This window comes from Syzygium oleosum, unplaced genomic scaffold (genome assembly GCF_021117445.2).
Source record: "Syzygium oleosum isolate NSW1041296 unplaced genomic scaffold, Sole_v2.1 Sole_v2.12, whole genome shotgun sequence".
Taxonomy (NCBI): domain Eukaryota; kingdom Viridiplantae; phylum Streptophyta; class Magnoliopsida; order Myrtales; family Myrtaceae; genus Syzygium; species Syzygium oleosum.
This window is the reverse complement of record NW_026607496.1, coordinates 1214046-1239593: the sequence shown is the minus strand read 5'-3', so window position 1 is coordinate 1239593 and position 25548 is coordinate 1214046. Positions and strand designations below refer to the sequence as shown.

General features: G+C 40.8%; 4 protein-coding genes across 8 annotated transcripts; 1 reads left to right on the top strand and 3 right to left on the bottom strand.

Moving 5' to 3' along the window:
• Positions 1-1129: 1129 nt before the first annotated feature.
• On the bottom strand, positions 1130-7391 carry LOC130139477 (protein PHOSPHATE STARVATION RESPONSE 1-like). Of its 2 annotated transcripts, none has more exons than XM_056316562.1 (8): positions 7094-7391; positions 4959-5604; positions 4674-4884; positions 4514-4590; positions 4346-4385; positions 3877-3934; positions 2264-2333; positions 1130-1894 (listed from the first exon to the last, which is right to left on the bottom strand). In XM_056316562.1, exons 2-8 carry the CDS (start codon positions 5595-5597, stop codon positions 1532-1534), a joined length of 1458 nt encoding a protein of 485 aa, XP_056172537.1. In that variant the 5' UTR covers positions 5598-5604; positions 7094-7391; the 3' UTR covers positions 1130-1531. The 2 variants fall into 2 exon arrangements, with proteins under 2 accessions (XP_056172537.1, XP_056172536.1); XM_056316561.1 differs by lacking the exon at positions 7094-7391 and adding an exon at positions 6590-6607.
• A 1751-nt stretch (positions 7392-9142) lies between these two features.
• Positions 9143-14931, top strand: LOC130139556 (uncharacterized). 3 transcript variants are annotated; one of them, XM_056316767.1, is made up of 8 exons: positions 9143-9382; positions 10233-10344; positions 11093-11283; positions 11375-11469; positions 11556-11975; positions 12959-13067; positions 13383-14028; positions 14658-14931. In XM_056316767.1, exons 1-8 carry the CDS (start codon positions 9248-9250, stop codon positions 14777-14779), a joined length of 1830 nt encoding a protein of 609 aa, XP_056172742.1. In that variant the 5' UTR covers positions 9143-9247; the 3' UTR covers positions 14780-14931. The 3 variants fall into 3 exon arrangements, with proteins under 3 accessions (XP_056172742.1, XP_056172743.1, XP_056172744.1); XM_056316768.1 differs by having other exon boundaries at positions 9253-9382; positions 10207-10344; XM_056316769.1 differs by lacking the exon at positions 10233-10344 and having other exon boundaries at positions 9258-9382.
• A 2133-nt stretch (positions 14932-17064) lies between these two features.
• Positions 17065-22672, bottom strand: LOC115677216 (uncharacterized). 2 transcript variants are annotated; one of them, XR_004005254.2, is made up of 10 exons: positions 22168-22672; positions 21642-21740; positions 21060-21532; positions 20189-20390; positions 19657-19827; positions 18777-18877; positions 18507-18575; positions 18335-18375; positions 17732-17993; positions 17065-17440 (listed from the first exon to the last, which is right to left on the bottom strand). XR_004005254.2 is itself a non-coding variant. In XM_056316249.1 (9 exons), exons 1-9 carry the CDS (start codon positions 22333-22335, stop codon positions 17911-17913), a joined length of 1407 nt encoding a protein of 468 aa, XP_056172224.1. In that variant the 5' UTR covers positions 22336-22672; the 3' UTR covers positions 17065-17910. The 2 variants fall into 2 exon arrangements, 1 of the variants encoding a protein (XP_056172224.1); XM_056316249.1 differs by having other exon boundaries at positions 17065-17993.
• A 485-nt stretch (positions 22673-23157) lies between these two features.
• LOC115677015 (uncharacterized) lies at positions 23158-25326 on the bottom strand. Its single transcript, XM_030600065.2, has 3 exons — positions 24338-25326; positions 23634-23806; positions 23158-23527 (listed from the first exon to the last, which is right to left on the bottom strand). The coding sequence occupies exons 1-3, from the start codon at positions 25202-25204 to the stop codon at positions 23380-23382; spliced, it is 1188 nt and encodes a 395-aa protein (XP_030455925.2). The 5' UTR covers positions 25205-25326; the 3' UTR covers positions 23158-23379.
• Positions 25327-25548: the final 222 nt, after the last annotated feature.

Below are 25548 nucleotides of genomic sequence, written 5' to 3'. Positions count from 1 at the left end.
GCCTCGCCTTGGTCGGGCGAGGCTCGAGCCCTCGCCCGACCAAGGCGAGGCTCGCCCTCGCCGCGGCCTCCCGGCGAGGGCTCGAGCCTTGCCTTGGTCGGGCGAGGCTCGACCTCGTCGGATCTGGCGAGGTCGGGCCTCGCCCGACCATGGCGAGGCTCGCCCTCGCCGCGGCCTCCCGGCGAGGGCTCGAGCCTTGCCTTGGTCGGGCGAGGCTCGACCTCGCCGAGATCCGGCGAGGTCGAGCCTCGCCCGACCATGGCGAGGCTAGCCCTCGCCGCGGCCTCCGGCGAGGGCTCGAGCCTTGCCTTGGTCGGGCGAGGCTCGACCTCGCCGGATCTGGGCGAGGTCGACGCTCGACCTCGCCCGACCATGGCGAGGCTCGCCCTCGCCGCGGCCTCCGGCGAGGGCTCGAGCCTCGCCCGACCAAGGCGAGGCTCGCCCTCGCCGGGCGAGGCCGCCCTCGCCGGCCTCTGGCCTCTGGCCGGTCGCCGGACCGGCGACCGGCCAGAGGAAGGAGGAAGACAACCAAAAAAAAAAGTGGAAAAAAAAGGAAAAAAAAAAAAAAAATTCAAAAAAATATTTAAAAAATATTAAAGTTGTCCACGTCGGCGCCGGTGACCGGCCGCCGGCCGGCAGGCGTCCACGTAGGCAAATTCCAGTCTAAATTAGCCGGAAGGACTAAATTGGCACAAAAATAAAAGGTTTAGGACTGAATTGGCATCAATTTAAAAGGTTTAGGACTTAATTGGCACCAAAAAAAGGTTTAGGACTAAATTGGCACCAATGCAAAAGGTTTAGGACTGAATTGGCACCAAAAAAAGGTTTAGGACTAAATTGGCACTAATGCAAAAGGTTTAGGACTTTTTTGGCACTTTTCCCAAAAATAAATATACACGATGCCAATCTATGTAATCATAAGGAAGAAGTTTTCTCATGTCCTTTGATTTGTGTACCTCTATGCATGCCTATTGCTGACTTACCATTACGAGTTGGGTCTTTGTTCCCCAATCGCAACCCCTGTTTTTAACTTTTCCAATTTTAATATCGATAGTAGCTCATTCTCTGCTAAGTACCATAAGAAGAAGAGATGGGTAATCTCATCAAATATTTCAATAAAAGAGCAAAATCCAAGCAAAGCGCTTCATCTTCCATTCATCCGGAAGTACCAGATATAAGAGGATACCATTCAATACATATGAATCATCAAAGTGCAGCATCCCCACATGTTATCGGGATTAGAGACTTCCAAATCTCTTGTAGCCAGACAGAAAACTGATGCGCCAGGGCCGACACCATGTTCGGCTAATGCGAAAGCCGCTACTAAGTAGTGATACTTTGGTCAGCTGAAGTACATATATCTATTGCAGCAAATAGAGACAATGAAAAATGCAGACATAATAAGCATTGAATTTCAATGCTCCATGTGAAAAAGCTGAGAATAACATCATGAACGACGCATTTCTTCCTTTCGTTTGGTTTGACATTCTCACCGCAAATTTGCAATGCTGAGTTGGGATAAATCATAACCTCAAGCATGCATTTTCTGACGCTTTGAAGGCTGAGAAGACGACTCACGCATCCCTTGCTCGGGACTCTCGAGAGAGACGGCTGCAGGTTCGCTTTGCATCCCCCCCTGCTCCTGCAAACATTCTCTAGGAGCAACGTTGCTATCATTGACAGGATCGATATCAGTTTTTTCTGGCTCCTCCTTGGATTCTTCATATTCGCCTTTTCCAGGGGAGTCTTGAAGTTCTCCAGAAGGCGCAGAGTGATTGTCTAAAGTAGAAGAAGATTCTTTCAGCTTGTTCATTCCTGATTGGCTCTGCTTCTCGAACATCTTCTGGAGGTATCTCCCCTGCTCTTCAATCTGAAGCTGGAGTTTCCTCTGAATCTGCAACAAATGAAAAAAGAGAATGAATCAAACAAAGAAGTTGTCCACTAAACCAGTTAAGTTTCCACAACATCCAAGTAGCAGTCTGCGCTAAGGAGACCTTTCTAGATGGGTAACATGCAGTTAAAGTTACAGGCATGCTCCTACCAAATGCTTGCTAAATGAGTCCCAAAGCTGAACAAGCTCCACAGTCTATGCGAATACTCCAAAAAAAAAAAAACGGAGGGAAAATACTCATGTCCTAATGTCAGCACTGGAACATAAAGAATAAACGCGAAGATAGTGACAACTTGGTTGAACGAACCACCAAATATTTTTCTCGTCATTAGCTCAATCCAAACCACGATAAAAATATCTGAGAAGTTATACCTCAAGTTGTTCATGTAGCCGCTTCTGTACTTCCATCTGCATTCTCAAAGCTTCAGTGATCTCCATGCTCCTAAAATTCAAGCAAAACTTAATGAGTTCTTTCACAATTGCTTGATAGATAAGAGACAAACCACAAATCAAATCCAGCTGTTCAACTGCCTTTGCGTCGTCTTCAAGGTCCACAACCCAGTTAGCTACATAATATGGAAAATGAGTATAATGCATGAATCAACTGACATCACACTTATCTTTCTTTGTTGGTCATATATATAGGACAACACCGACATTCTTGGACGGAGCTGGAGCAATTAGGCAGTGGGGGAAAAATTGCAAAAGAGATTACAACACATTATGTAATTGCTTTTTTTTTCTATGAAATGTGCATAAGAGCTAGAAGTTGAACAATTAGCAGGTAACTTAGTACAAAGGGATTTGCTTTATTTCAGATAATCTTGTGGATGCCAAAAAGAGAGCTAGTTTGGATTATCAGAGCAAAATGTGGGTCAAAGCCTAGAACTTATGAATGAATCAGTTTTCTTATAAGAAGAGAAAATATACTAAAATTTTAAATATCAAATTACAGTGGGGGCAATTGCCTCCACTACATAAGCTGTGGCGCCATCCTGACGAGATTAGGCAATATACAAAAGATCCTTTATGATCTAGTACTGCAGAAGCTAGGACTATCAATAAATTGATGAGCGGCTGGGGAAATCACAAAGGGTTAACCACGACAGTCAGATTCCTCTAACAGAGTAGACAGGTGAAAACCATTTACTGGGAGAATGGCACCATTAGACATCAGTAAAAGATCAGAAATCCATCACTTGAAATAATTTCCACTTAGCTCCGATTGCAGTTGTATCACTTTTCTGTATTTTCTAAAATCATATTAAATCATTTATGAATTTACAGTCGCATTCAAAAATTAGTGGTTCCCATCATCCTAAATCCTTATTAGCCAGATAGACTAAATCTGCCTTAAACAAAGAAATATGGAGTAATAAGTACTTCAATCATTAGCTACATATAGGTTTGTTTAAACAGTTGGTCGTTTGAGAGTAGACAAATAAGACCCATTTAATAGAAAAACAGCACTCCTAGACATATGGGAAAGAGCAAAATCCCATCTTTTAAAAAAATCTGCAAGTTCCTCCAATTAAGGTTATCACTTTGGTATGTCGTTTCAGAATGCACATTGAATGATTCACAAATATAAAGTCACATTTTAAAAGCTAATGGTTCTGATTTCTCTTAAATCCCGGCTTTTGTAATTAATTTAAAGTCTTTACATTAGCTAAATGATCTGCATTCAACAAAAAACTATGGAGCAATAGGTACATTGATCAGCAGCTACATATAAGTTTATAGAACAGGTTGGGTGTTTAGGCGATTCAACCAAACTGCATACTGGCACCATTCTTTCTTATGAAGGGACCAAGTGAAAACATCACTTGGAATCTATTCTAGGTCCAGGAAACAGACCAGATATTTTTATGCTATACTATAACCAAAGACAATCTGCTCAGCTGATACATATGCTTTTTTAGGCATCTAGGAAATATAGGGAAAAAAAGGAAGAGAAATATGGGATGGAGCAGCAATGCACTTACGTCTTTAGATCAAGGGTTGACAATTCTTCAATAGGAGTCAATCTTCTCTCTGATGACCCTGAAAGAAGAAAATAGCAAAAATTTTAATTCATCATTTTTCCACTGAAGCGTGTACAAAGAATGAATAGAACAAATATTAATAAGAAAAAGAGTTTAGAAAAGAAGGGCACTTAAGCATAAAACAAAGGATAATGGGCGGGGGAGTACTTGAAAATATACTTGTGACCTAGCATCAGAGCAAAATTAAACAGAACCTTGCGAATTAGGACATTTTCTAACCTAACCCCATAAACCATTCTCCACAGCATTAACTCCAAACACAAGGCACACCCAGTCCATCCGCATATATGACACAAACCCCTATATAAATCTAATGTATTTCAGGAATATGGTAAATTCAACAGAGGAACCAAGTGAGTGTGAGAATAAGCTCGAAAGATGTGGAAACCCAGAAGCATGAGCTATATACCTTCTGAACAATCTGGTCTATATCTTGCTGTTCTATACTTCTGCAATAAAAGTTAGAACAACTTAAACCAACAAAAAGAAGAGAGTTCAATGAAAAAGAACAGAGGATTTATAGTGAAGATCTCAACCGGAGAAATTTAATTTGACCAGAGAAAAAAAAGTCACGCACCTGTAAGTGGCTTTTTACATGATAGATCGTCAGCCCTTCAACTTTCATGAGTTTTAGCACACCCTTAGGTGTGGCTCCTGAAACATAAGTTAACAGAATGAACAATTGACTCTTGGTAACTTCTTAATATTAGATATCCATAGCTTGGACAATGACATACGTTCACTGCCACCGAGTTTACTGACAGCCTCCACAAAAGCCTCATGAAGTTCTGGTGTCCAGCGCATACGTGCCTTGGCTGCAGTACTATTTGCCGTGGATGAAGAGTTGTTGGCAGTATGGATATCGCCCGATGAAGCAGGAAGCTCTTGATGTAATCGTGTCTGATGTGCTGAAAGACTTGATGGTGATTTGTTGACCCCGCATGCCATCTGCAGTGACACAACAAGCAAGTTAAAGAATTAGAATCACCAAAGTTGCCAATATTGTCAGCATGCTTTCCAACCTTTGATTCTGGATTAGAGTAGTTGGTTTCGCCAAGAAGCTCATCCCAATTTGGTGTCAAATCGTCATCTTCATTGATTAGCTGATCTGCCCATTCCTGCCAATTGTTTGGTTTACTTAAGTCCTCAGATGCCAGGACACCAATCCCATCACCACTTTCCATCTCATTGTTCTGAAAGGGAGAATTCACGGGAAAATCATATATGCATGGTAATGCATCTGAACCCCAAGATGCCTTCTCATTGTTAGCATACTGTGTTGAAGCTTCAGCTTGAAGAAGCTCAGCATCAGCAGAAGATTTTATTATATAAGTCGGTCTACCACTTGTTGACTGAGAAATAAAGGGAGCACTTCCTGAATGCTTTTCCGGAGGAGTAACAGATGAGTAATGAAGACCCGTTGAGTATCCAGAGGTCGATGAACACATATGACCAACTGCCCCACCACTGGACTGCAGAGGAGTTCCAGGAGATAGAGAACTTGACATGGTAACCTGATGAGAATCTGGAAGCTTGGGATATCTCTCTTCAAAATGAGTTGGAAGAACCGGAGAGGATGAAGACATTACTCCTGAGGCCCTCACATTATTCAGCTGCTGCATACCAGGTTTTGGAAGCGAATAAGTATGGCTTGCTTCCATTATGCTCCTACAATCAAGAAACATAGATAAAATCAGTTTGCAACTAACTGAGTAGTGTAATGTGTGTAATATGGCAAAAATGTAGCACGTTCCCGCCGGCTTCTTTCCTCAATCTTTATATGCACCGGACAAGCTCATCAATTTGGACACAAAAAGGCATGAAAAAGGCCTTATGTCAACTCCATGATAAAATTTCTCAATTGGTAAGCTTATCAGCAGAGGATACAATCTTTAGTGAAAACATTAAGTACTGAGAAATTAGGAAACTGCAGCCCAAGCCTATAAACAAATTAAGTTCCACAGTCAAAAGATATTACCGTTGTCATCAAAGAATTTGACAAAGTGCACTAGTGAATGGGAAGCATAATTTTTCAGCTGATTGAGCCCTTTTGGTGGCAAATCAGCCAACAAACTCATACTATTTTACATCACAATCCCCAGTGAAAACATATTGCTACTTGTAAGAGCCGAACCAAACAGAAAGTATCGCTACTAGAGAACTCTGCTTTATTATATTGTACTTATCTCAGGTCGATACACCAAGATAAATGAAAAGACACGAATGAATAGCCAGACACCGGTTGAAAGCCATCAGAGACTAACCACATTCTTCAAACTTAAAGCAAATAGTTGAAGCCCACCCATCACTACAAGTCTACATTACCATCACACTTGGGTCACGGGAGGGAATAGGAAAGTAATGCAGTAACAGTTCCCTGGGAATATAAATATAAACATATCAAAATAGGCATGGATCTTAACAAGAAGACTGATAAGCATATGATAGAATTTCCATCAAGAATAAACCCGGAATGAAATGGTTCTTCCACTGTCCCACTCATATTGCAGCCCGGACATTCATCCTAGTGGGCTGGTATTGGACATGTGGTGGCATCAATAAATGGACTCGAATCTCACTCTACCAAACGGGAATATTCTCTTTATCCATTCACCAAAAGGAGAAGAATACTGACTTTTAGTTGACAACCTACATGGTAAGCTAACTGACATTTGTGAAAATGATTCACCCATGAATTTGACAGGCACAACTAAATTGTTCCGCTCGAGGGTGAGCTATGGACTCCAAAGTCCTTCAAGGAAGGTGCCCGCCGTGGACTTCACGCCTTAAAAATGCAGGCTTTGGGCTCAAAGAGCTTCAAAATAACGACAACGAACAGAAAAATTTCTCAGACAAAGACTTTGAAAGAAGAAAGCGGATATGAAAGGATTTTTTTTTTCCCAAACTCTGTTCTCACGAAGTCACAAGAACAACCAGCGACAGTAATCCGAGACAGAAATTGTTCCACTGAATTATCCGACGGCAACGTTTGCCCGAGTCTCGGCTTCACCTAGGACTCAGAAAATGAAAAAAAAAAAATTTCAAGGCGGATATCGCGCGCGAACACTCGCGGACTCCATTCACAACCACAGCTCAAACAGAATCGAACGAAAGCTTGAAGAAACTCCATCCTGTTCTGCTACCACAAGCACCCTACCTCGCCCGTCCGCGATCAATCTCCTCGAGATTCGACCCGAATTGCAGCCGAAACCGACCGAGCCGCCGAGCGATCGGCCATTGCTCCTCGCCGCTCACCGGAGAGCCTCGGTCACGGCGGCGGGAGGAGAGGGGAGGGGAGGAGGGGCCCGGCGCGCGGTGGTGGATGGCGGAGAAGCTCGCCGGCTCCGGCTTCGCGGCGTCGAGGGCTGTTCGCAGTTTCCGCCACAGGCCACCCCCTCCGTCGTTGATCTCTAAAGCAATATACAGGGGTGCGTCTCTCTCTCTCTCTCTCTCTCTCTCTCTTCCTATTATTCTGTTGTCCTTTCCTGGAATTTTAGGCCTCCCCCAAATTAATGCAAATACTTTTAAAAAGCACTTCTTTTTTATCTCAACAGTAAGAAAAATATATAAAAAATAGTTAATACCACGAGAACCCCACAAACTGGTACACTCGTAATCAATTTACTCCAAACTGCCATAAACTAGTACACTGTTAACAAATTTACTCTCCGTTAGTTTCGGTTAATTTTTACCGTCGAATTACTAAATTGGATAACACGTGATAGTTGACGGGAATACGGGTTTGAGGTTTTATCTTCATTTGTCACATGTGTACCATCTTGTGGTTTTTCGTTATATTAATCCAATTTAACGGAAACTAACAAAGAGTAAATTTTTCGCAAATGTACCAATTTGAGATTTTTGGTAGTCAAAAAATTAGTTTATGATAAATTTGTCACGGATATACCAGTTTTAGGGTTTTTTGGGTAAATATGAGATTTTTTGTGATATTAATTAATGGTCCAAAAAAAAATTGAGGTAACTCATATTTAAAATGTGAAAGGACGTAAGCTAAAATAAATTTTTTAAGAATGACAAATGTTAATTCAACTTTTCCACTACTATAATGAAGAGGCCTCTTGAGGAAAAAAAAAATGGAAGCTAACTTATTTTAAAAAATTCTATGTGAATGAAGCGGCAAAATAAAAATCAGCACATAAATTAAAAAAAATGCATTTAAACTAAAAGCAGAGCCTACTTTCTGTGTAAAATTTGGGTCAAATAAAAATATAAACCGAAGGATAGGGAAAAAAAAATTTAGGGTTGTTGAGGGAATTATCAGATGCTCATAAATTTCGAAAATGATTTTTTGGTTGAAATCGCACGACATTTGGAAATTTATTTTTTTTGTCGTAAATTTGGAATTTGATAAGAAATCATGACATATAAAGCTCTGTGAGCTATCACTATCCTAATGTTAAGTGTTGCCAGAATAAGCACTCATTCCATATGGGATTCGACAAAACCCTTTCTTTTGCTCTCGTATCTTATAGTTCCCTCATAAGATGCAATTGCATGGTGATCGAGCGAGTGTCTCTTTTGAGATAACCCGATCGATGAAAATCAAAAAGAGGAAAGAAATCGATGCTCATAGACGTGTGAGTTGATACCATCGCATATTCACCTATTAATCGGCTTCTTTTTAATCGGGAGGGCAGATGAAGCTGCACACAAAAACTTTCACCAATTACAAAAAAAAAAGAGAGAGAGAACAGAATTAGCCGTCGCAAATTGGACAAAAGAACAATCTCATTATTTATAAGAATGCTAATTTTTTTGTAACAGAATTGCGAGATATATACAAAATCACCAGCATCAACTTGATAAGTTATATAATTTTATGTAATTGCATTTGAATATTTGCTCATGGTCATTAAAATTTATTAGTATTATAAATTTAACAATACCATAATTATTTAGATAAAATTAATGATCACGTTGTAAGATAATTATGTCTGCTTGACCAGTAAATTGCCAGCCTAGATTTCAATTTTTGTACTGGTCATGAAAAAATTAATAAATTTGATATTCTGTTTTTAGTTCTTTTTTCCTTGACCGATAAAAAGAAAGACAAAGGACAAAGAAAAAGGAAAAGGAAAAAGAAGGTTATTTTTTTTCCGACAACGGCGTCGTTGCGGTGCGGCTCAGCCCCTCTGTCGCCGCCATAACTCCTGCGCGAAGAGAAAAAAGATCAGAGCTTTCTCGAAGCCGCAGCTTGCGTCGCTGTCCGTGGTGGCTCTGCTCTCTGAGAGATTCATCGGGGAAGAAGAAGAAGAAGAAGGAGAAGAGGAAGAAGAAGGAGAAGGAGAAGATGTTCAAGAAGGCGCTCGAAGCTAAGACGCAGCAGAGGCTGTCCGGCGCCGACAAGAAGAAGCTGCGGCGGGCAGTCAGGGACAAGTTCCCCAGGTGCTCCGACTCCGATCTCGACGCCCTCCTCCCTCCTAAAGTGAGCTCCTCCTCCTTCTTCGTCGTCTCCTTCTTTTTGATTCCTTTATTCTTAATGAAAACGTTTGAGCCCGATTGGGTTCTGGCGGATGCCGTTCCGGATTCCGTCTTCCGATGGAGGAGGGGTCTGCTTGTTTGGTGGATGAGTTTGTGTTTTTCTGAGTCGGTTCCGATTCGCAATGCCGCGTTGAAGTGGCGTGTTCCGGCTCTTTGGCGCGGCGGATTCGATTGCGATGTCGGTTCGGGTCCCCGGGTGTTGGTTTGTATTGCTGCTGCATTGAACTCGCGAGGCTTCTTTTAGCTTACTGCTACGCGGTTGCTTTCAGGCGACACTGAACCGATGAAAGGTGTGGCAGTGCCGAAGAAAAATTGGATTTTTACCTGCAAACTGCGTGTATGATGGATGAAATCATCCTACTTAATTGTTCATCCCAAGGATGTTTGCAAGTTGAACGATAAGTGGACAATTCAAAAAGAAGAAGAAAATGGTGATTTGCAATGTTTACAAGCAATTGAAAGTTATGGGCACTTCATAGTTTTCGCTAAGAGTGTGCAAACTGCTGCTCTGGAAGATATAGCTTCCTAATCCTTTTTGAAAAGATGTGTGTCACGGAGTTCCTCCTTGAGTAGCCTAGCAACATGGCATTTGTTTGATCAAATGAGAGAGCTTGCTACACCTACGAAGATCAAAAGAACGTGAACGTTACTCACCGACCAATCTCCGAGAAATGACCAAATTATATTTACATTTTGAACTTTCATTCAAATTACTAGTGACTTAAAGAACTTATCACATCACTTTAATAGTGCACTAATCGAGCGTAGGTGTCCCTCTGGCATGTTTATTCTAGGCCGAGATGATGGTTGCAAAGCTTCAAAACCGAGTGCATGTGTACAGTGTGGAAGGCGAATTTCCAATGTTCTTTGACATTGATGGAAGAGGCTCGGAAATATTTCCTTCAGGTAAGCATTTATATGTCCGCACTTTTTTGCTAGAAATGAGGTTTGCTTTCTTCCGAATTTGCCATTATGTGTCCTGCTAAACTTACTGCTCAGCTTTCAAGGCTTCATTACTGACAGCACCCTCTCAATGAAAGTTCACATTACCAAAGATCACACAATTGTTTGGGCCATTGTTTTTGCTCAATCTCCACTCTGTAGAACCATATATCTGTCCGTGATTCTTTATGATTTTTTATTTGACTCAAGTAAATGAAGCCTATATTAACGTTATTTGGGTTCTTTTAGGACAGTCAGCTATTGGTGGTGAAAGATTTCTTCTTGTGTTGAGGTGGTTTTTGAGTTTTTTTATGGGATGCTGTGGCTTAAGCATTGTAATATTTGATTATGCCACTGCTCATATTCTTTACTCCTAATGTTTTTTTTTTTTTTTAAATTGAGTGTACGGATGCATACATTAGACCCAAAGTCGTCCGACCCTTCCCCTGACGCTGTGCATGGCGATGCTTCTGCACCTTTATATTCACACAGCTAGTTCAAGGTGCTTGCTTAAGAGATTTCATTGCTTAGAAGCTGTGAAAGTATAGAACCTCAAAAGAGGAAAGAAGGGAAAAGGAAGGAGCAGAAAGCTTCAAAATATCAGTACACCTTGTGGAACATGAGATCTTGACCTATAGTATATCATTGCAATTAGTAATCTGTGTCCTTGAAAATTTTGCATGATTTGATGGTTCTGCTTTTATTGCTGCAGTCTATGCTCTTTGGAGAGTCCCTGAAATTGTACCTGCTTTCCTACTCAAGGGAGGCGAAGTATCTCGCTTTATCATTGGTGGAGCAGATTTGATGTTTCCTGGAATTAGTGTGCCTCCTGAAGGCCTACCTTCATTTGCGGCGGGGGAGATATGGGCAGTTAAAGTCCCTGGCAATCCTGCTCCAATAGCTGTGAGTGTCTCTTTAGATTTTCTCATGACCTTTCGTTTCCTTGCTGTTATGCTATTCTCTTTGTGTTAAATACCAATCCAAACTTAAACAGGTGGGAACTACCACAATGAGCAGCAGTGAAGCCTTGAAAGCTGGTTTACGTGGAAAGGCTTTGAGAATAACCCATCACTATCGGGACCTCCTTTGGTAAGTATTTCCAAAAACTAATTTTGGGCTTAATCGAGTTATACAATTTTCAGGTTATCTTATCATTTTGTCTGGAACGTAATTAGGGAGACTGCCGAGGGCCGGTTTGCTCCAAATGCTGGTTTCTTGGAGGATGTGGTGTTTGAAGACCCTGCTTTCTTATCATCTCGCCAGGAGTCAACTGCTTGTGAAGGTCAAAGCAAGGTTTCAAATGATCAAGAGGATGGTGCTGAAGATGAAGACATGACTGAGTCTGTTAATGAAATAAATCCCGACTCTATTCAGATGAGAAAGATGGATGGTAGTACTGAAAGTTCAGATAAATTAGTTGCAGATATTGGTACTTTGACGGTTGCAGATGATGTTTCTGCTGAGGGATCAAATGTTGAAGACCAGCATAATTTCACATCTGCAGATGTAGATGCACTTCTTGACAAATGCCTCTTGCAAGCCCTGCATACAACCATCAAGGACAAAGACCTTCCTATGCCTGGAAGCACATTATGGTAAAGAATCCTAACATTCCCAGCCCCAAGGACAAGAATCTGCTGGATCTTAGTTTGGCTGTGTTTAGATGCCTCTCAAACCTGTTTGGGTCGCTTATGCACCTTGTGACAAAACTGTGTGAGTTTTAGCTTCGTGGGAGAACTAAATCACTCATGGATCCATGCCTTATGTTGATCCATATGTCTGGATTTGTTAGGTACCATGCTGTGCATTTCTGACCGGGCTCTATTCTGGTGTCTACTAGTTGCCTTATTTGTTTGCGTGTTTCTAGAGCATGATCCTAGTTGTTTTACTCCACAGAAGCAGAGTAGACTCTGTATTGGTTTATGTGAATGTAGTTGCTATGGTTCCAATATTCACCTGGTAGTAAATTGTGCATAGCAATATGAAACCTGCATAATATCATCATATCCAGTTTTAGGAAACATGAACTAGTATGCCTTGTGGTTGAGAGTATAGTATCATCACTTCTCTCGCTATTCTGTGTGAGACGTCTAGCTAAGTTTAGATTGCATTCATAACTTTTTAGGTCCTAGTTTATTCCCAAGCAGAATTGTTTTGCTTTTTATAGTTGATTTGTATGTTCTAGCCTAATCTGGCTGAATTATATTTTATGCTTGAAAATGAAAAAGATGGAGGATTTCTATGGATAGCAGAGTATGTCTCTCTCGATGCTGTTTAACAGTCAGTTGAGGGACAAGGAGATTGATCTCTTTCAGGCAACCTGCGAATTAGGAGTTCTAATGATCGAAGAGTATTATATCCAAGAAAATTAGAAAGCTGGCTTGACTGAAAGCCTAAGATGCTTATGATGTTATAATATCTTGATTTTCCGTACTCATTATCCTTGCTTTAGCAAGACTTTATGATCATCTGCTCTTTGCCATACCCATGTCGATGTACATGCCAAATTATTTTGACATTTCACTGGATGTATTTTACTTGGGACACGTTTTACATTCTTCTCATGTGATTGCTGCAGGTCAAACCATGTATTGCCTTGTAGGCCTCAAGGTGTCACTCTTGATATCAAGAAGTCTTCATACAAGAAATTGTCAAAGTGGTTGCAGGCGAAATCAACTGCCGGACTGGTGTGTATACCTGCACTGTTAGTGAGCTTTAAGTTTGTTCTAGTGCTAAAGCTCTATGATTCCAACATGTGCCCAGTAGTATATCTTTAATTTACATGGCTTTTAGCAATATCTATCATCTTTCACATTTATTGCTTCAATAGCTGTTCAGTCGGGGAATAGTTGTGAACTTAGTGCAAAAAGGTCTCTTCTGTCGTAGTTTTTTGGCTTGCTCTTTTTTTAAGAGGACAAATGAGGCTCTTCTTTGGCCTTTGCACCGCTAAATGTATACCTGTATGATTAATTTCGTATGACCTTCTCTGGTTCTTTGGACAGGTTTCTGTAAAAGAAGATAAATATAAGAAGGAAGTAGTATTATTAGGAGTTAATCGAAATCATCCTGATTACTCAGCATTCAGACCAGAAAAACGGCCTGTGGAGAAAAGTGACCAAGTTGGTGATCATGCTGCAAAGGAAAGTCAGTCGGATAAAACTCTTAATGTGGTGGAGGTCTACAAACCAAGTGTGCATGTCAATGCCATTTTCACTTCTGTAGGAGCTGATAGGGGAAAACTCTGTACTGCTTCAGAAGCAACTGATATTGTATTTAGATACGTTGAGCAAGAAAATCTGGTTAAGCCAACAGACAGGTCCACTGTGGTGTTGGATGCCATACTGTGTGATGCACTGTTTAAAGGAGCCATAAAGAAAGGATCAATGTACCCGTCAGAAATTCATAAGAAAGACCTGGGATCAACATTCATTAGCCGCATGCAACCACATCACGTAGTTACCAGAGGAAGTGATTCAGTTGTTCGTAAGGGTGCCTTGAAAGCTATTCAGATAATGACAGAACGAAGGCAGGGTAACAAAAAGGTTACGAGACTATCTGGTCTCGAAGCATTTTTAGTGGATCCAGAAGCATTGGCATCGGAGCTGCAGAAGAAATTTGCCTGTAGCACAACAGTGGCTGAACTACCAGGTATGCTACTCCTAGATACTCTGTTGTATAAATAAGCAGTTTCTACTGTCATATTCTACTTATGGCAGGCCAGAGAAAACATGTCGGTAGGACTTTGGCGATCAGTTTGCCTTTCACTGCAGAAATCAAAATCTTACTTGTGTAATTGGCTTGGCTGAGCTTATCCTAACAATAGGAAGTAGGAGTTCAATAGATTGCTTCTCTTCCATTTCAAAAAAAAAATTGAAACCTGGTGCCTTGGTTTGTGAAAGCTGCCAGTTGCATTATGCTCTCACGTGCAGCTCGTCTCAATGAGGAAACAAAGAAAATCTATACCCTGTGAGAAGCAAAAACTGCTGTAATTTGGCGAGGCGGAAAGAAAGTTTTTTGTAAGCACAAAGACTTTGTTATGCCCTTGCCTTGGATTGTCTCGTGTTGATGGAATCAGCCTAGGAGCAGCTAAATCATGCAAGTAAAGAAATCTGAAATAGTGGCATCTTAGGTTCAGAAAACATTAGGCTTTGGATTTGGATTTGATATCATCCTGCAGGCTATTTTGGCGACCTCCTTTGCATTACGCAGATGTTAATATTATCTTGAAAACCGTTCGATTTCATGTTTATCTAAGTCGGATGTGGTTGACATCTCAGGTAAAAAGGGGTACGAGGTTTTGGTCCAAGGTGGTGTGATTGATGATCTGGCGAGACATCTGATCGAACAGTATGGAATTCCAAAGAGGTATATGGAAGTTCTTGATAAGACAAAGAAATAAGGAGAGAATTGGTCGGTCCGCCGTGGCGGTACACTTTACATGTTCCTTTATGAATAATGTTGCGAAATGATGTCTGAGGGTGCACTATTCTGTGAGATCAAGCATCTATTACCGAGGTCGACCTTCTCTATTGCCTTGTAATTTTGGCTTCATTTCAATTTCTTTAGATTTTCAAGTTTGTGGCTTCTGAGTTTTGATATGGACATGGATTGGAACTAGTAAGTGAAACCATTTATGCTCCCGGAGCACCTTATGGCCACACACCAAGTCAATGATGAAGCACCCTGTTATGAACTCCTGTATTTGTTCTTCAAAGAAAGATGTTACCTGGACTCTTGGAGCGCTTAAATCTCTTGCAGGCCCTTTATCGCATTAATGGAATTAGATTGTAATGTAATAATCATTATGCTGTAAGGTTTAAGTGATGTAATACATGCTACACTATTTGATTTTATGAACGAAATATATAATAAGGGGAGGATAGCATCAGAATTTCCAGATTCCTCTTAAAATTTAGAATCAGATGGAATATGATAATTATTACTTTAATAGTTAATCATGATTCATGAGTTTAATTATTCTCATATTAGTATAATTTATCATATCAAATATGTATTTATAGTAATAATTCATTTAATTACAAGTGAAGCACATAATAAGTGATTCTGTTAAAATATAGACTATGCTGTAGTAATCATCACTTTAAGCCAAAATCATGAGTGTAATGCCCCAAATAAATCATCAAGATATCACGATTTCATATATAGATTTGCGTCCATTATTTAATTTTATGATTTAAATTTAATCATATAATATGTGATTATATTAATAGAATTGCACAACTAATGATTTGATTGAAGAAGCTAGTATATAACAATTTGAGCATTACTAGATATGATTAGTAATTAAGATAATTATGGGATATATAATATTTTACCGTGAAAATTTAGGTAATCATACCTAGTAAGCAAATAATTATGCTAATTATTCGATTATGTCAAAATAATTATAATTGGTGCTATCATTACAAAAAATAAATAACTATAGTTACAATTAATATAAATTCTAATTCTAATTTATCATCTTATAGTGCTGAAGTGAGTCAAAGAAAAGAGACGTTGGGAACTAGCATGTAACGGTTATTATAGTTTTGACTATAATAAGGATTACGATGTAATAGCTATAACTGTAAGTAAACACTGTAATAGGCAGTCAACCTGTAATAAACATGTAATGTATAGCTATTACTGCTACCAAAATTTTTTTGTATTTTAGTGCTGATTGCCCAATTAAGGTGTCAATTCTTCGTTAAGTGTCGTCAACTATTGAAGAGAATTGAAGGCGTGTGAATGATTGCGCCAGCTCTTCGAGTTCTATTCGGTCTGATTAGATATGTCGCAGCTTATGCTCATGCATCAAGACCTAACAATCTTCACGATCACTTGTTAGCTGGATGCTGCTTATCCATTGTGTATTATCTAGATTGGAGGATTTTTGGAATTTTTGGTGCGTTTCTTTTGCGAAAAAAAAACGACTGTCGGAAAATCATTTCCTCATTTTGCCTCATTTAGCATCACTAAGAAAATGCACCAACAGATAATATTTTCATGCGCAACAATTGAACTTGTTACCTAACTTGAGATCCCAACTACAGGAGCCGAGTGCCGAGTGCTCAAATCAAGATCCCCGTGTCCGAACCCGAGTCCTTGCTCGCCCCGTGAGCTAGGACCTATGTCGTTGGTTCGTCCCCTCCAGAAAACGTGTCAAATAATTTGAAAAAAAATATAATGGATCGAGTCAATGCTAATAATCAATCCGAGTTCTTAGGATTGATATCGGTCCATCGGTAGATCACGGAATGTCGATGATCTTGTCTGTGTAATGATGGGGAGTCTGCTTCGACATCATCCACCCCGCATCTGCCTTACCATCATATACTTCAACAAGAATCCCACGATGATCTTCTCGTCTATGCATATAAAACATTGCAAAATAGTACAGTACTGTAATTATTACCACAAAGAAGGTTCTCAGATTGAAATACCTTCCGATTAAAAATCAGTTTCATAGACAAACAAAAACAGAGGTAAATCTACCAATTCCTTCGTGCATAGCACTGGCTATTTAGCTAGCTTTATAGAAAGAGATATGCAACATCGCATCATACCTATAGTGGTAGAACATTGCAAAGAGACTTAGAGCAACACGAGATACATTCTAAAAGACCTTGAATGAGACTCAATTTATCACCGTGTCAACTATAGTATACCGTGATGACAACATGCTGGCATGACAAACATTTTATACCCGAATCAGTACTAGTTGAACACAGCAGGGTTCTGCATTCTTTCATTGAGTCAACAACGAATGTAGCAGTATATGTTTACATACTCAAGACGACCTCCCTCTCATACAACATCAACCTCAGTCATTGGCATGGCAAACTAAAGAAGCTAACACTAAGAAGGCTAAGGACTTCCTTTTTTACAGGCAGAAAAGGACGGTCTTGAGGTGGTGTTGCATTGCATTGACAAAGAAATCAAATCAGAAGGTTAGCTCTCCAGGACTCGAAGCCAGGTCAGAGCCAAGAAATTGATCTAGCCCACCAATCCATAATCTCCTGAAGGGTAGTACTTTGAGGACTTCACTGACAGTTCAAAGCTGAAAGTAGAATTGACATCTGGAAGATTAGAACCAGATATTTGTACCACAAACGAGCAAATGCAAATAGATCACGAAAGAAAAATTCATGGTCCAATCCCAAAGTTTTTCTTATCAGTTCAATCTTAAAGTCTATGCACAAAACTTAAATAGACCCACTATGATAGCCTGGCATGATACTCTTTGTTCACCTTCCGCATGCCAGTTACCAGTATTTATGCCCTAAAATTTTAAGAGCCTAAGATATAAGTTTGTTAACTATATCCTGCTACACGTGATTTCAAAAATTACCTGACTGCCAAAATGCCTGTGGCCAACCGACTTATCAGCCAAAAATCATCACAAAGACCACTTGAAAAGCCATTTGCAGGTGAAACTTTCCTTGTATGAAGACTGTTAATGCACTCAACTGGTCAGGGGAAGCTATACTTGGAGGGAAGAAGCTCTGCTTAGACAGGCAGACCAAAACCTCATTCATCAATGCCACCAAGCCACAACTGAGGCCCACGAACGTGAAAGATATGAAGACACCATATCCTCTCAGTAAGTTCACCTAGAAATGAAGCATGAATTTTGTTCAAAGACAACTTTATTTTTTAGAACAATTAACACTTCGAGCAAATGCCCTGATCTGCAGGGAACAAAATCATCGGTTACATTTGGAGGACCTAAAGAGATATTATACGTGTGAGATTTATTGCAAGCACGATAAGACATTTGGAAACTAAACTAGGCCTTGCAGCATGAAGCCCATATGATGAGGAGCACGAGGGTTCAACTGGCTCTCTCGAATCATGCACTGGAAGGAATATTGTACTCCCCGAAATCACGTATATAAGCAAATAATTAACTGCATGCACAAGGAAGTAAGAAGAGATGGCTGCATATACTCACAATCTTTGTGCTCCTTCCTTTCTTGAGTGCAACTACAACACCTACAAGGGAAAGGTCACGCAATTGTTTAGATCAACAAATTCATAAAGTTATCTTTTCCTGGCTTTGGAAAGAAATCTAAGAGTAATGGATCTGAATGACTGGGAAAAAAAGTGAAGTTAGAATTACAAACCTTAGCATCGGAGAATCTTCTTTAAGCTGAATCTCAATCTGGCTCACGTAGAATCTGAACAGAGGTGACCTGCCAGGGTAACAGTCATTCTGAATCTCGCAAAAGAGGAGGCTTGACTTATAAAAAAACATTTTACCTAGTGAAGCTCAATAAATACAAAGATTATCAGTGTCACCATTCAGAACGTTAAGTGTGTATACTTTTCTGATAAAATCGCAGACAACGATAACTCGGAGATAAACAGTTTGAAGAAAAAGATGCTCAGATTACCAGGAAGGAATTGCGGCTGCTGACAGAGCAGGTGGTACCATCCACAGCAGACGAACTTGATCATCCAATATATTCATAAGATAATCAAGGATGCGACCTTCCTGCTTACATTAAAGCAACACTAAGCAACCCCAACTTCGATGGTAGTAAAAAGTTTAGTTTCTGGAACTACAGAAGAGGAGTAAGAACATCATGTGACAATCACACTGTCTCACTAATACCGAAATCGCATCATTTATATCCCTCTATTTCATTTAATGAGAACCAGAGGCCTAAGAGGCCAGTTTCCAGATTGTATTGTATGAGGAGGTTAATAACTGTATTGCTCTTATTTTTAAGGTGTTAGGGGGGGTGTTGTGATGAGATATAGGATTAAGGGAGGGCAGTGGAATATAGAAAAAAAAAAACGAATGATGATCCATATAAATAGTATCATTCCTATTATCAAGTTATTCATGACAAAGACTATTACTAACTTTATTGTCTGAGTTCAATCAAGTTGTATATCATAAGGCAATAGAGTTCAGCAACTTTTAAGTGGTGGTCAACCACAAATCCAATGGAAAATGGCAGATCAAGTGGAAGCAGCAGCTGTCAACAAACTATGAAGGAGCAGCTGCTGACCTGTAGTGATGATGTAACTGATAGGTCTCTTTCATAGCCAAAGCAACCGATTTCAATGACAAAAGATGATAAAGTTGAACAGCAGTCACACAATCTTTCATACCCAAAGCAACCGATTTCAATGACAAAAGATGATCAAGTTGAACAGCAGTCACACAATTGCAAAATATCGAAACTTAACCCAGCATTCACAAATTCCATGAATTAACTTGTTAGCATAAGCAGTTGACATGAAGATCTTACAAAATTATCATACCTTTGAGTGCACCATCTTCTCTTTTAAAACTAAATTTTGAGATCTTTCTGAAAGCAAGTTGCAAACTTCTGAAAATCTCTGTGAACTAGCGAAGGAATCACAAGCAATTGACTGAAGATGTTTGATTACTGAGCTCCATCTTCTGGTAACACATCCTAATAAAAGAAGTTCCTACAAAGAAGAGGAAAGGGAAGATCATTGCCAGTAAAAAAGGGAGGAAAAAGGCTCTGAGTCCACATTGATGTATTTTTAGTACTTTAGCTTCAAGAGGATGTTCCGCTTAAGGATCAGTCCATCATTCCTTCATATTTAATTATCTCATTATTAGTGAACAAGGAAAGATATTATCTAAATGGGTAAATAGATTGACCTTAAAATTTTGTGCATCTACGCAAATTTATGTAGAGATCATCTCTAGTCTTGAAGTGAATGATCCATAAAATGGATTAATTAGACAATATTGGAAATCTCAGAGAGCATGATCATTCAGGTACCAATAATCTGGCACTTCCAGAAGAGAGGAAAAACGTACTATTTTGTCAGACAATCTGCCAAGATTTCTCTCTTCTGACATATTCAGACGTTCAAAAACTTGCAACCACTGTGTTTGAGAAGCAGCAAATATCATGCTGGCACCAGATACCAGTCTGATAGTTCTCTTATCGACAAAATATGTGAGGCTCCTTGTTTTCCAGCGATACCAAATTCTTACCTCGTCCAATTGATCAGTATTCCTGAATGACAACTCAAATTTCTCAATGTGAGGCCAAGCTAAAGTCAGTGCTGCAAACTAGCAAGCAGGCGGTTTCAGGTAAAGCATTCAGCATCCATAACATTGGCATACAGACATTTAAACACACTGCACCTATGTAAAAGTTCTTTAACAGTAAAACCCAAGCACCATCTACTAATAGTCACCACGTAATGCAATCTAATTGCAAGAGCAGACGCACTCCACCTAATTTTTTAAGTTTGCTGAGCTGTGAAAATCCACAATGCCATGGTCTGCAGTCACCTAACATATTTTACGGAGATCTTTTCTCTGAATAGGGCAGAATAAAATTGGACTGCCTTGTCCAAATGCAATGGGTACTCTGTGGCTCATACATTGGCCCGATGTGATGGCTCCACCAGAAAAATAAGTTCTTCAAAGGAGGATGTAGTGATATGACTGTCCTAAGCTCAAGGAATAGTCAACTTATCCAAATAAAAAACAAAAAGTAGCAACTTAAACTAATGTTCAGATTTCTTCTTACCACTGATGTTAGGGTATGTAATGAAGCAATCAATTATTAAAGACAACAAGGAATTAACTGAAGGGTTTCAACAAACTTCCTGTTAAACTTTTAAACATCAACCGACATCTTTATCAAAAAAAAGAAAACCGCTTACATGCCACCCACCTTGAAGCTCCATCATGCGTTAGATGCTCCCTAGCAATGCTTTGGTCGCACAAAGTCAGCTGACTGCTACTTACAGCTTTAGAGATAACAGCCAAGCTTTTCTCTGCTGAAAATATACACGAAACGGCAGACTGCCTTTTCAGAAGCTCTTGGATGCAAGAGCTCGTCCCATTCTGCTTACCACGCTCTTCAATCTCATTATTTGCTATGTCAGCGTGATTAAAAGGTGAAAACTTCTCAGAACAATTGCCATCGTGAAGTGAGTCAAGAGAGGTATTCTGCAGGCTCAACGTGTCCAAGTATCTGCTGAGGCAATCGGGATCTTCTCGTGAAAGGACATCAAGATCCATCTGAACGGTTGAACAGAGAAGTGCTCTGAGATTTGAATCTCTTAATGGCAAGCTATGTACCAACTGCTCGAGCACGATGTCTCTAGCCCTACTCAGAGTAGCAGAGGATAGTTTTGCTAGACCCTGAACATTGGGAGAAAAATGCTGAGAATTTGCACACTAGCTTCAGGAAAAATCATTATAACACTCTCCAAAGGTTCACAGCTTGGAAAAACCATTTGTTACCTACAACCTGAGGGAAAGAAGCGTCTGCTACTATCACAGAGAGAGCTTTATCAAGTTCTTCCACGGACTCATCATAGTCCTCTGAACAGCTGAAGGACTTGAACACCTGATAGTGATTTTAACGAAATCATCGATCCCGCTACAGTTGCTAGAAACAAAAAAAAACTAAGGCCTAGTTCAGACTTTGAAGTAATAAGACAGGCTAATCCAGAATTATGATTATATTCATACTAGAGTGACTATCATTTGCTCAAGCAAACACGCTCTTTCAAATTTCTCACAGTGGCAACATTGAAAGGGTTGGAGGTTAAATTAAGTCGTGCATCGCATTGTTGAAGCTACAACAAACCCAAAAATTAAAGAGCGAGTGACAGAAGATTTACGAACTATAAAAACATCAAGACCCACAAGCATCAATCAGCACAAACCATACACTTTCTGTATCATTCACCCAGAAACGAGATCACTCAATTCGTCATCAGAGACTAAGAAATCAGCACGAGGGCGTCAAAAAAGAAGAAAAAGATACAGACATGTTCGAAGAAGACGCCCCATTGGAAGGCTTTGGTGACGTTCTGTTGGTCCCAGTGGGCTAAAAGGCCAGAAGACTGGTACCCAGATGCGAGAATCAGGATATCCGCGAATCCCTTCACCAGATTCACCATCTCTTCCAAGCTCACGTCCGGGTGCTTCCACCCCATTTTCCCGGAAAATTTGCAGAACCAGGTTTTCGCGAGCTTTCTCTCTCTCCCTTTTCTTTCACTTGCTAAGAGCAAAAGAAAGATGGTCTGGCGACGAAAGAGCCAGAAAGATCGGTTTTTTGGCTGACCCACTTGGAGCTTTTCCTTTTCTGTGGCAAACCAATAGAAGCCTTGAATTGAAAGTGCTCCCTCTTCCCGCTTCCAGATGTCCGCACACCTTTGGTCGATCACGCGACATTAATGGCGTCACTGGTAAAGAAAACATTTTCATGGGGTTTTTGAGTGATATCAGAGAAATTCCGTGAGAGCGCTAAACGTGTGAGACGATAGTACGAGCGAAAATGACACGGATAATCCATAAACTCTGCTCCAATATGTAATGTAGTCTCTAAATTTTTAGTACATGTTCAATCAATTCCTGATCTACTGAAAATTTATGAATCACATTACAAATTTAAATAAAGTTTAAGGACCACATTGCACAAATTAAAAGTTTAAGGATTATTTGTGTCATTTTCCTATATTACAAAGCCAACTCAATGGCCACTTCAATCTCAAACTTTTATCGAAAAGATGTTATAAAGTTTGTGACCATTTTAAGATGCAATGACGATACGACGTAAAAAAATAGACGAAATGATTTTCTTTTCCTCATTCTAAGAAGTTTAAATTTCAATTCGTTCCCTAAACTCAAAGGAAATATTTACTTTCCTCATTCATGTTTTTATCATTACAACATATTTATCGTAGAATTTTATGCGCCTTAACGGGGGTGGCAAATCATGAGACGATTCGTTGACATAAAATCAAACATGATACGAATTTACAAAAATCACATTTCGATAGAGCCTAGCACGGTAACACCAAAAGGGAAACTTTACGCATTCTCATGTGAAAATGCAATATTGTACACTTTTCTTGTCCTAACTAGAATCTTATGTATATAGCCTACCAAAAAGGAAAACGGAGTAGTGTCTGATATGTGAATGGCATGTCCTACTTCTTGCCGTGTCAACTCTGTTGATTCTGAGAGAACTTCCGCGGTTAGGCGCCGACAGAAGCCGTAGCCCGCCCCCGAAACTGCGGCGACATTGCATAAGCGGCAAGCGACGCTTCCTCTTCATCTTCATCTTCGCCCTGCTCGTCTTCGTCTATTTCCCATAGAAAACTAGCATATGCTGCTTGAACATGGCTGCGTTCGTGAAAGGATGATGACTTATGAGTCGGTATGTCCTCAGAGGCAGTCAAAGTTGAAGCGCAATGCAATAGATCAGTTGGCGAAATGTGCAGACACAAACCTGTCTTCAGGGGCAGCTTGAACAGCACGCTCGAAGTACGTCGACGCTCTCGGTTGGTCGCGATGGAGCTCCCATACTAGCTTCGCGTATTGCGACAGGATCTCGCCGTCTCGAGGATCCGCCAAAATGGCGCGAGCATAGTATTCCTCTGCTCTCTCCAGGTCTCCCTGTGTCTGGTAATAGAGACGTTGGCAAAATTTATTAGACAGGTCAGGAAATCGTGGCAAAGTAGCAGGAGATGTTCTTCAATAGGAATTCCCGAATGATTGTCGATTTAGAGTCGAGCATTCGTCCAAATTAACCATCACCGTGCGAGGCGTGATAGAGTTCGATTTGTTACTCAATAATTTGCATCTTCTTTCTGATTAACCCGCGTCGGCGGATTTAACTGACGTGATAACTGCACCAATTGCCAAATATTCAAGAACCTCGTATAGCATAACCTTAAAAAACCCAAAATAACGAATAACGAATAGGTTCGTGCAATCGTGGTAAGATGATATTAGTTTCTGCAACTGATTCATCAGAATTTCCAAGAAGAGCCAGTGATTATATCACCTGGAAAGTCCTAGACAAATTACTCGTTTTGAGAAAAAGGAGTACTGGGTGATGACTGGTGAGAACTGTTATGCCATGTAAATCTCAACATTTCACAAATTGAAATCATCTGACACGGAGAATACAGGAAGTGACTTGTAATTTACCTGATAGAGAAATTGAGCATAGTTTCTGAGAAACAAAGAGTTGTTAGGACTCTCCTCCACCATTTTCTTATAATGCTCTTCAACCCCCCGATTATTTCCATCATCGGCTCCGTCGTCCGACGAATTAGACCCCCTGCCGCCTCTGCTGCCGCCGTCACCGCCCCAATCGCCTCCGCCGCCGAGCCCTATCGCTAGATGCATTTGTTGCCTGACCCTCTCTTGGTTCGCTTCGAAACCGGACTTCTCATTCATATTCACACCACCAACGCTGCTCACCTCCTCCTCCGCAATCAAACTCATACTTTTACTCCCCCTGAACTTCACACTACTCTCCACCAACGATGCCTCTTCATATTCTTCGTACTCTTCTCCCTCCTCGATGTCGAAATCGCTGTTCTCTTCGTCCTCGTCCTCGCGGCCATGCCCGTTCCTATGAAACGAGAAAGACGGTATCGTCTCCAACATCATGCCTCGAGGCCGAACCGAGGGCTTCTTAGCATGGCTCGTGGCGCGGAACTGATCTTCACTGCTGCTCAAGGGAGACATGTTGAAGGCCAAGCCTTCCAAGTTGCCGTCTGATTGGGCTCGCCGGAAGCCGCCGGCGCCGCCCTTGCGTTGGTTGGGAGCGTCGCCCAAGTCGTGCACGGAAGGAGAGGTGGGGGAGGAGTTGCATGAGATGGTGGCGAAAGTGAGGGACCCTTTCGGGTGGAAAGAGAAGCCGTGGTGGCTATGGAGGCCGGTCTTGCGCGACGCCGCGGCGACGGCGGCGGGGGCGGCGGCCTCGTGGTGGCTGTGAAGGCTTGGGCTGTCTGAGAAAGAGGAGAGGAGAGACCCAAGAACTGGGGTGGAAGAGCTCCTCAGCAGCATTCTTCCTCTTCTCCAAGAAACTGGGGAAGCAAATGGAGGAAGCGCTCACAACTTCTAAAAGAGGGATAAGGCAAGGAAGGGAAGATTGTCAATCAATTGATGAGGGAAGACAGGCTAGCTAAGAGCTACCACTTTCTTTTATATGGAGGGAGGGAGATCTCATTTACCCTTTTTCCATGAATTATTTCATGTGATGATGATGAGAAAGAGAGGTTATGTGGTGGAGGTGGGTGGAAAGGGATGTGCCTTGGGGGCACGATTGCACCGAAAAATATCAAGTGGGGGGGCTGGGAGCTCCCCCCAGAAAGAAACAAAACAAACACAAAAGGCAAAGGAAAAAATAA